An 11,629-nucleotide genomic window follows, 5' to 3' on the forward strand; every position below is an offset into this window, starting at 1 on the left:
AGCGAATAAAGTAATATGTTTTCTTATTTTATTTTAGAACTATCTAACGTATAACCTAATGTTATTTATGTAGTTGCGTTGTTTCCTCCGTCTTCTTGTACGAGCCGAGAGTCCTGGGTAGAATTCTGCTCGTCTCTGTGAGTAGAAATAAATTCAATAAAGAACATCAATAGAATCTAAAAACAGTATTTTAACATTTTTATTTATTTATTGTTTAAGATAAATCAAGTTGTACCTCAGCTTGAACTCAGACGAGAGGCTCAGACCAGATCTATGTTCTCTCCTGCTTTTGGAAATTTGTTGCTCCAAACTCCAGCTGGGATCAGAGAAGATGTTTCCGACGAACAGTAGAATCCCTCTGAGGTACATCTGAGGAGACGATAATACTGCGTCATAAGTATTTATTTAGCTCTAAATATTGCCATCAAAACACCAGTGTCTGACTTGGGTTGGACTAAAACACTTTATTTTTATTCCACATGTGTAGGTGAAAAATTCAACCTTTCTTATGAGCCTCACATCAGATCTCTGCTGCCACCGTGTGGCAAGAGTCGCACACACAGCGAGTTTCACTGACCAGCAACATCCCAGGAGCGAGTCTGTGTCGACGCTGCAGCAGAAGCTTCTCTGGAGACACTTCGTACCTCACGAGACGAAAAGAATCCGTCTGACACTGCAGAGACGAGAAGAGGATTCTGGGAATATATACATTATTTTACCAGAGCAAACACCATTTTATCCTTTTAATCCAGCATAGTTTACGAACATTTAATGTTTCATGTACAATGTCAGTCAAAATAAAAATAAAGTGCTGCTACAATGTTTTGCTTTTTTTACGTCATTTTTTAAAATTTTTTTTACAAATGTTTAACGATTTACTAACTTTGTTTTTTTAAATTAATTTAAAAATGTGTAACTCAATTTTCAATAGCCTAACTCGATTAAAAAATGTGTAACTTTAATTACAAATGTGTAACTCGATCTACAAATGTGTTACTGGAATAAAAATGTGTTACTGGATAAAAAATGTGTAACTAGATCTACAAATGTGGAACTAGATTTTTAAAATGTGGAACTAGATTTTTAAAATGTGTTACTGGATTAAAAATGTGTTACTGGATTAGAAATGTGTAACATGATTTTTAAAAAGGGAAACTCCATTTACAAATGTGTTACTGGATTAGAAATGTGTAACATGATTTTTAAAAAGGGAAACTCCATTAACAAATGTGTTACTGGATTAGAAATGTGTAACTAGATTTAAAAAGGTGTAACCCAATTTACAAACGAGTTACTGGATTAAAAATGTGTAGCTAGATTTACAAATTTGCAATCCATTTACAAATGTGTTACTGGATTAAAATTGTGTAACTAAATTTACAAATGTGTAACTCAATTTACAAATGTGTAACTCAATTGACAAATGTGTTACTGGATTAAAAATGTGTTCCTAGATTTACAAATGTGTTACTGGATTAAAAAAAAATCTTAGATTTGCAAATGTGTAACTCCATTTAAAAATGTGTAACTGGATTAAAAATGTGTTCCTAGATTTGCAAATGTGTAACTCCATTTACAAATGTGTTACCTGATTAAAAATGTGTTCCTATATTTGCAAATGCGTAACTCCATTTACAAATGTGTTACTGGATTTAGATGTGTAACTAGATTAATAAATGTGTAACTAGATTAACAAATGTGTAACTAGATTTACAAATGTGTGACTAGATTTACAAATGTGTAACTAGATTTACAAATGTGTAACTCACACCTGAGTGCAGGGTCTGCTCCTGTTCCTGTTCTTCCTCCTGTGAAGCTGCTCCAGCGAGTCGGGCTCATCAGCAGCGACAGGTCGGGTCAGGCACACCACCAGGATCTGTTGACTGTGGGGGGGCTGGCCCAGGATGAAGTGGTCGTACTCCAGGTCCGTCAGCAGCGGCATCACCGCGGGGCTGCAGCAGCACCTCCTCGTCCTCATCTCCTCCTCCCCCAGCAGAGCCGCCCTCAGCATGGGGGGGCAGAGGGTGAGGGGGGGTCCGAACGCTGACTGGACCGGACACGGGGCTGCAGAGCTCTGCACTTCTGAGATGATCAGTGACCTGTGAGAAGGTGATTATGAAGCCGTCCATGTAAATAAAAGTCATCAGGTGCTGCCAGAATCATTTCCATGACATTGAGACGCAGAAGATCTTACTCAGGTTTAATGTCCCCGTAAATCACAAGAGGTCCTTTCCTGGTCACACGGCAGAGCCTGTCGCGTCGCCTCTCGCCCGCCCTGGACACACACGGGTCAAGATGTGGGTCAGATTTAAAAACTGCTGCAGTGCAATATAGGACTTGTTGTTTATCATGTTTATGAATCATTTACGTAAACTTGATATTTGTATTTTCTTTAGGTCAGATCTGGCAAAGTAACTGTATTTAGTGAAACTATTAGTTTAATATTTAATGTTTAATATGAAGTTTAAAAATATTAAATATTTAATATTAGACATTTAAATGAAAATATTAAATATTAAACCGTAAGCATTAAATATTAAGTTTAAAAATATTTAATATTTAATATTAGACATTTAGTAAAAAATATAAAATATTGAAGTTTAAAAATATAAAATATAAAATATAAAATATTTAAAATTAGACATTTAATATAAAATATAAATTATAAAATATTAAACAGTAAGCATTAAATAATTAATATTTAATATTTGATCTCTACTATTTAATATTTATTATTTTAATATTTATATTTTATAATATTTTAATCTATTAGCTGATGGCCCCTCACAACAGTACAGTAATATAATATTATTTATTTATTTTTTTGTCCTTTGTTTCTGTAGTATTTTTTATCGTTTCTACATCAAGACCTCGCCTTGTTTTGACGGCCCCTCACAACACACATGTATGTGGCCCCTTGAGAAATTGATGATAATTTTATCTCTGTCTTAAAGTCATAACAAATAAAAAGTCTATGACATTTAATGAAATGACAAGAAATCTGATGATCTGACAAATGAACATATGATAGATTGGACCATCTGGATCCTGCATCGTTTTTGCAGATGTGTTCAGGACATTTTCCAAAAAACTCAAGGAAATTTTCAACGTGCAACTTCCATGTCTTGGTTGTTTTTGTTCAAATAAATATTTCCAGGGTTGCTGGAAGATTTCTCCAGTTGAAGTTTGGTAAAGGTTTATCAAAAATGTGCTTTAAATATCTGACAATAAACTCATGGATGGAAATGAGCTGCTTGGCGGAGGGCTGCCACGTCATCAAATTCCTCAGTTTATTCATTTTGTTTTGTTTTATTTTCTTTAAAAAAATTCAGAAAAACTCTACTATATTTGTTTGTTTTCTGTGTAAATATGATTGTATATATCATGATATATACAATATGATATGTATTTATGTTTATGTTTATGTTTAGGACTATTCCAGCTCTGCTACAAACAGAGACTTAAAATCAGCCAAAATATAATCTTAAAGATTAAAAACACAAGATTTTCTCAGATCTGTGTCCGTCAGACTTACTGTCTTCTCTCTCTCTCCCTTTGACACAAATCACTTGATTCAACGTCTTGAAATGTAACTAATCTCAACGAAGCAGAAGCTGCTGAAATTATGAATAAATCACATATAAATAAAGATGAATCTGTAACAGTGTTTGATTGACAGAAACCTTTCCCTCGATGCTTGTCCGGACCGACACCTGCTCAGGTGGACGAGCTGGACCTGGTTCAGGGAGGGCAGGACGAGCGACTCTTCCTCCCTTCTGGGTCTGGACTCCCTGCGAGGACACCTGACACCTGGAGGTGAGACGCAGGTCAGCGAACTGATCCCAGTGTCCGCGAACAAGATCCCGCCGGGACGACCAGTTTGCAGATAAGATTTGACAGCCACGTATTTTTGTTTATGTCGAGCCAACGATGGAAGTTTATCAGCGTCAACGATATTGAATTACATTCATTATTTTTCTTTGTTTGTGTTGTTGTTTTATTCATTATTTTTTGTGATTAGTTAGATTTAATTATTTCTATAATGAAAGGTTGAATTCGTTTTTGAAATAATTTAATTTTAAAATTTAAATATTACAAAAAAATATATATATAGTTTGTTTTTCTGATACCAAGAAGTCCATCATATTTTGTTTTAAATAAAATATTTTTTTAATTTGTTAGTCTTTTGAATTATGTATACAAATGTCGGTATAAAACCAAAAGAATAGCAAACTACTCGATCATGTGCTTCTACGTTGTCATGTGATCTCTGCGTGTCACATGATTGGCTGAAAGTAAAAGTGAAATTGAATTCAAATAATTTTGTAGTTTGTGAAAAACTATATAAAACTAAAAAAAACAACTTTTGATTATCAAAAATATTATTTTTTTAATCGAATTTTTCAATTAAAACAAAAATAAATGATAAATTAATATTTATTTATTAAAAATTGGCAAAATGTTAAGGCTTAAAAACATTTTCTTATTTTCTATATATATTGTATTGTACTGTATATATATATATATATATATATATATATATATATATATATTTATATATATATATATATAATCTATCTATCTATCTATCTATCTATCTATCTATCTATCTATCTATCTATCTATCTATCTATCTATCTATCTATCTATCTATCTATCTATCTATCTATCTATCTATCTATCTATCTATCTATCTATCTATCTATCTATCTATCTATCTATCTATCTATCTATCTATCTATCTATCTATCTATCTATCTATCTATCTATCTATCTATCTATCTATCTATCTATCTATCTATCTATCTATCTATCTATCTATCTATCTATCTATCTATCTATCTATCTATCTATCTATCTATCTATCTATCTATCTATCTATCTATCTATCTATCTATCTATCTATCTATCTATCTATCTATCTATCTATCTATCTATCTATCTATCTATCTATCTATCTATCTATCTATCTATCTGTCTGTCTGTCTGTCTGTCTGTCTGTCTGTCTGTCTGTCTGTCTGTCTGTCTGTCTGTCTGTCTGTCTGTCTGTCTGTCTGTCTGTCTGTCTGTCTATCTATCTATCTATCTATCTATCTATCTATCTATCTATCTATCCTTCATTAGTTGTATTTAATCACACTCGATTGATAATGTCTGCGATGATATATATATATATATATATATATATATATATATATATATATACGACCATAAGTACCCAGAGCGTCGCGGTAGAAGCGACTCCAGTCGTCCATGATGGTTCTGACTCTCTGCTCCAGCTTCAGCATCTCTCCGTCAGCTCGTCCTCTCCTCCATCGCACCGGCGTCTCCTCCACCTCTCCGACCACCTGAGGGAGCTGTTTGGAATCACGCAGTGGTGCCATCAATCTCGGCTCCCGCTGAAGGACATAATGAACGACTTCCTGTGCATCTCATTGTCACATCGAATTAGTGTCAAAGGTGTTGTTTAATTCATATTATGAAAGGAGATGATGAAGCACATGGAGAAACATTACTGGCCTCGTGAGCACTATAGCAAAGATATATTGTTCATTGGTAAATGAATAAATCTTTTTTTTCTTATTTTCTCTTGATTCAGCACACTTATGTACATTTATTTTGGGCTGTGTTGACCGCTGTGTGTGTTTCGTTCAGCTTATGACTTTGGATTATCAGTGTGTTTGTAATGACGCCACATGTGTTTTGTTATTTTTTTGTCCTGCGACTTCTCCCATGAACGTTTTTTTGACCAGGTCCTTTATTTCTGTTTTTTTTTTTTTCTAGCTCTGTGAAAGTGTTTTGACCACAGAATGTATTTTTGTTGTTTTTTATGTCTCAGGACTATCGACGCAATAGTGTGTTGACCGCTGTGTGTGTTTCGTTCACCTTATGACTTTGGATTGTTAGTGTGATTTATTTAGACCACCACATTTGTTTTTTCTTTTCTTTTGTGTTGGGACTATTCCCATGAATGTGTTTTGACCCCTGCACATTTTTGTTAACGTCTTGGAAATTTTCCTGTGAAGATTTTTTTTAACACAGTGTGTTTTTTGTTATTTTTATATTTCTTGGGACTATTGACATAAGTGTGTGTTGACTGCTTTGTGTTTTTTTTCTGTTAGTGTCTTCACAAAATCCCTATAAAAGTGGTTTGTATCATTGTTCACTATTTTCTGTTAATATTTTAAGTCGTAAAGTGTAAAAGGTTTTTGACAGCTGTGTGCTTTATTCTTTTTATGTCTTGGGTCTATCAACGTAATTGTGTTTTGACAGTGTGTTTTTTCTGTTCATGGTTTTGGAATACCCACGTGAAAGTGTTTTGTCCGCTGTGTGTTTTTTTTCTGTTATGTCTTTATACTATTTTTCTCAAGTCCGTTTTAACCTCTGTGTGTGTCTTTAATTTTGGGTAATTTTTTCTCTCGTCAGACTCGTCTGTTTTTATCACCTTTATAAAATATTTCACATTTTTTTAAATCCTGGTCTATCATTTGCATTTTCCTAAACAATTTTACATTTTAACTTTCATCATTATGTTCATAAATGTAATGAAAACTGGGAGGAAGAAAAAAGGTGTATTTTTTTAACCTTGAATTTGTTGTTTTTTACCGTTTCCTTGTCGACTGAAATTGCTTTCAGAGGAAGACGGACACGTTCACCTTCACACTTGAACCTCAGCACTGCTGAAGTGCCGCTGAGCAGCTGCACCGAGATCAGCTCTGACACCTGAAGAAGTGAAGACTTTTACACTTACGGCCTTTTAAATCCAAAAATTCAACCCCTAGGACGACCTTGACGACGACCTCGTGCCGACCCTTCCTCCAGCTCCACTCCTCAGAGACGTTGCCGTGCGGATCCAGTAGAAAACCTCCGTCTCGGTCCCAGGCGGCCGCGATGGTTCCGCTGGAGAAACATTTTGAACCGAAGAAACAAAGACGACCTTTGAACCCACCTGACAGGAAGTGTGACGGCCCCGCGCCCGAACATGGTGATGGAAGCCAGGACGACGGGACGGGCGCCGTCGCTGAAGACGTTGGTGTAGAATCCTCCGGAAGCCTGACCCGAGCAGCTCTGGCACACTGCCATGTGACCTGAGGGGTAGCTGGGTGCAGGGTCAGAGGTCAAAACCACAACCTTAAGTCAGTTAAGGTCGATGATCCGTACTAGATGAAGGCGGAGCCGTCGCCGAGTCCGTAGTGCAACTTCCTGCTCTGCTGTTTGACTTCCTGTATCGCGAGAGACGCTCTCTTCACTCGCGGGTCCTTCACCGGGACCTTCGCGTCGCCATAGTAACGGAGGATGAGAGATCTTTGGTGGTTCATGTCGACTGTTTGGAGACTGAAGGAAGAATGTTGACATAAATTCAGTATGAAAGTAAATCAATGGCATCAAAATATAGTAACCAAACATTTCAGATGTGGAACTTAATGTTTGAAATGTTGTTGGGTTTTTAAAGCATTTCATTATATTTTTAAATGTTTAATTATTATTATTTTTAAATAAGTTTCTTCAATAGTAAGTAACTATTTTACCATATTTACCATTTTACCATTTTTACTTTTTAAAATATTTTTGTGACTTATTGAATTTAACTATTATATATTGAAAGGCTAGGTTTGTTTTTATATTTTCTTTTTATTGAACAACCTTTTTTTTTAAAAATAACTGAATTAAAAAATGGTGTTTTTTAAAATAAAATATTGTTTTTCACATAGAGTGTGATATACTGATCCCAAGCATTAGAGAACAATATAATGTCGACATTATAACAGTCTGTGGTGAAAAAAGCGTTGGGGACTGATATAGAAGATATAGATATAAGTTCATATAAGATGTAAATTCAACTTTTTAATATAGACACATTTTTAATTAAATTATTGAAACATAATTTAATTGTTACAACACAATTTAACTGAAAAAAAATCATTAAAAAAGTTAAATTAATTCAATATTTAATAGACAACAATAAACTCTTTCTTCATCAGTGAAAAGATGATTGGGATTCGTACTCGGGACCTCTGGTTCGCCTCAGACCAGCAGACCGACACAAAGTCCTCTCCGGTGAGTCTCGACGATGACAAACTGTACGACCTGGAGTCGAGTCACAGCTGAAGCAGGAGGATTCATCTAAAGAGAGAGAGAGATAGAGAGAGAGAGAGAGAGAGAGAGAGAGAGAGAGAGAGAGAGAGAGGAGAAAGAGAAGAGGTCATCTGTGGTCACCGACAAACACTGCAGGAAACCTGATGATGGAACTGAACACCAGGTAATTGTGTCGTTCACATCACAGAGCGAGGCAGAGATGCTCGTCTTCATGAAACATGAAATATAAAGTTCAGCAGATGAAGCTCATGGATTGTCCCTGATCTAAAACACCATCTGGATCCTTCAGTAGTTTCTAGATTTGAGTCACTAGAGAACTGCAGCGTTAGAACTCTTTTGTGTTTGTTGTGAAAGCGAGTTCCTATCATGCTGCTGCCACCAGCTAAACTAGTGATGTGTTGATGATGCCTCGTGAAACTGATGATGCTGTATCATAACACGGTGTCTTTGCTTTTGAAAAACCACTACATGTTACTGTCAGTTTGAAAATGATGATTTCATTGAATTATTGGATCAGAGTCCATTGAAATGACGACACTGTATCATGATGCGTCATCATATGTTTCATGATGAGTCATCATATGTTTCATGATGAGTCATCATATGTTTCATGATGCATCATCATGTGTTTCATGATGCATCATCATGCATTTCATGATGAGTCATCATATGTTTCATGATGCATCATCATGTGTTTCATGATGCATCATCATGTGTTTCATGATGAGTCATCATATGTTTCATGATGCATCATCATATGTTTCATGATGCATCATCATGTGTTTCATGATGCATCATCATGTGTTTCATGATGAGTCATCATATGTTTCATGATGCATCATCATGTGTTTCATGATGCATCATCATGTGTTTCATGATGCATCATCATGTGTTTCATGATGTATCATCATATGTTTCATGATGAGTCATCATATTTTTCATGATGAATCATCATATGTTTCATGATGAGTCATCATCTGAGTCATGATGCATCATCATGTGTTTCATGATGCGTCACTACTCCCATTTTCCAAATGCTAAAAATAATTTAATTTTTTAGATAAAATAATTGAGAATAAATAAATAATAATTATAAATAAACTATACATGGACAAAAAACGATTTTGTTTTGTACTTTTTTTCTTTATTATAATGTACAACTTTCAGTCTAAATATAACTTTTTGTTATAAAAAAAATTAAAGTTTTAAGAAGAATTGTCTTCATATTGTTGAACTTTTATTAATTTTGTTCACTACGTGAAGCTAAATAAACCCAGAAACATATTTGTGTTTCTTGTAATTCAAAATAAATCCAAACTTTTTTTTTTTTTACCCTGTCTTTATATTTCTTTATCATGTTGTGTCTGTAGTTTTGGATGATTCAACATGTTTTAAATTAAAATTAAAATAACCCAAAATGAATAAAACTATAGTTTTGTGTAATTTTTGGTGAATCTAAACAACACAAGTCAAAACTCGCTCACACGACGGGACAAAAGTATTTTTTGGTTACCTCGCTCTGTGGTGGGTTTTTGCCAAGAATGTGTTTTATTTTCACATTTCCTGACGTGTCCTCGACCGACCGATGCTCTGCTGGCGTCTCCTCCTGTCCTCAGTTTGTCTGAAAACGTTCCCTGCGAGCAATAGTCGAGGATGTTCTCGATCCCTCGTGGAAGACACCGGAGCTCGGTCCAGGGGTGCAGAGAGAGCTGCTGAGTCAGCTGGTCCAGCAAGGCCCGGGTCTTGAGCCGGTCCAGGGGGTTCTGGTTCGGTCCGACAGACGACGAGGGATCAGACGTCGGTTCTCCTTCATCTCCTCTTTGATTTCCTGAACACCTGGATCGGTGGAAATGAAAGATTTGACGGAGGGAAAGAAAGAAGTGAAATAAAATTACCTGTTGAACAAGAGTCTGTGTTTGTCTGGAGGTCGAGTGACGGACTGTTGGCGACACGACCGTCAGTACTTCAGGTCACATGAAGCCACAAGTCATACCTGCTGGAAGAAGTACAAAGGTCCGGAGCTGCACTGTGAGTGAGTCATGGTTATCCAGTCCGGATCGAGACTCGAACTCATGATGGTCGCGAACACACAGTTGCCTGGAAACAAGATTCTTCTCACGAGCTCCTCGTTATTTATTTACGACCACGTTCCGTGAACAAAACACAAACAAACAAAAGGTTTGTAGAAAATACAACAGTTTAAAATGATTAAGATATATTATTACTTTTTTTAATTCACAATCGAAAACAATTAAAACATTTTAGTCCAAAATCAAGACAAATTTGTTACTTTTTTCCTTTTCATTCATTTCATTATTTAATTGTTTTAGTTTTGAGGATAAATAAATATCAATAATATCGGTAATAAACTTATGGCAGCAAAATGATCATAAAAAACATAATGAATATATTACAATTAATTATTTAAATCACAACTAAATATGAATTAGTTTTTCTTTGTTGAATGAAATACTTTATAATACTTTTTTTATTTTGCCATTTTATGCACATATAAAAACAAACATTTGCTTTATATTCAACGCCTGAGATCAATATATATGCAATTTATTTGTAACTTTTGAGTCTGGTTCTCTCAAGATTTCTGCCGGTTAAAGGTTAAAGTTTTAATCTTCATCTTCATCATCTTCATCTTCATCTTCATCTTCATCTTCATCTTCATCTTCATCTTCATCTTCATCTTCATCTTTATCTTCATCTTCATCTTCTTCATCTTCATCTTCATCTTCTTCATCATCTTCATCTTCATCTTCATCATCATCTTCATCTTCATCTTCATCTTCATCTTCATCTTAATCTTCATCTTCATCATCTTCACCTTCACCTTCACCTTCACCTTCACCTTCACCTTCACCTTCATCTTCATCTTCATCATCATCATCATCATCATCATCTTCATCTTCATCTTCATCTTCATCTTCATCTTCTTCACCTTCACCTTCACCTTCATCTTCATCTTCATCATCTTCATCTTCATCATCATCATCATCATCATCATCATCATCATCATCATCATCATCATCTTCATCATCTTCATCTTCATCTTCATCTTCATCTTCATCTTCATCTTAATCTTCATCTTCATCATCTTCATCTTCACCTTCACCTTCACCTTCATCTTCATCTTCTTCATCTTCATCATCATCATCATCATCATCATCATCATCATCATCATCATCTTCATCTTCATCTTAATCTTCATCTTCATCATCTTCATCTTCACCTTCACCTTCACCTTCACCTTCATCTTCATCTTCATCTTCATCTTCTTCATCATCATCATCATCATCATCATCATCATCATCTTCATCATCATCATCTTCATCATCTTCATCTTCATCTTCAACTTTGTCATCATCACTATCATCAGCAACTTCATCATTATCATCATCATCTTCACAATTTGTGTTTTTCTTTGTTAATACCGGTTATTGTTTTGAATATTTTCAAAATAAAAGACGCATTCTTAGACTAGCAGAGAATCAGTCACCTGAACATCAGTGCGTCACATAAT

The 11,629-nt window shown here is 35.0% G+C and overlaps 1 protein-coding gene across 1 annotated transcript; it reads right to left on the minus strand.

Annotated features, from left to right (window-relative positions):
• Positions 1-1,765: 1,765 nt before the first annotated feature.
• Positions 1,766-7,319, minus strand: LOC148073531 (uncharacterized protein C3orf20-like). The gene is made up of 8 exons (XM_087797752.1): positions 7,162-7,319; positions 6,950-7,099; positions 6,789-6,900; positions 6,607-6,723; positions 5,219-5,399; positions 3,714-3,810; positions 2,195-2,275; positions 1,766-2,099 (listed from the first exon to the last, which is right to left on the minus strand). Exons 1-8 carry the CDS (start codon positions 7,317-7,319, stop codon positions 1,766-1,768), a joined length of 1,230 nt encoding a protein of 409 aa, XP_087653878.1.
• Positions 7,320-11,629: the final 4,310 nt, after the last annotated feature.

This window comes from Callionymus lyra, chromosome 8 (assembly GCF_982586985.1).
Source record: "Callionymus lyra chromosome 8, fCalLyr1.hap1.1, whole genome shotgun sequence".
NCBI classification, from domain to species: Eukaryota; Metazoa; Chordata; class Actinopteri; order Syngnathiformes; family Callionymidae; genus Callionymus; species Callionymus lyra.

Excerpts from the sequence above, each read along its gene's own strand:
- LOC148073531 (XM_087797752.1), bottom strand. The coding sequence starts at position 7,319 with ATGAACCACCAAAGATCTCTCATCCTCCGTTACTATGGCGACGCGAAG. Across the intron at positions 6,901-6,949 it reads GCCGTCACACTTCCTGTCAG|CGGAACCATCGCGGCCGCCT; the intron begins GTGGGTTCAAAG and ends ATGTTTCTCCAG. Across the intron at positions 3,811-5,218 it reads CTTCTACCGCGACGCTCTGG|GTGTCAGGTGTCCTCGCAGG; the intron begins GTACTTATGGTC and ends TCTCACCTCCAG.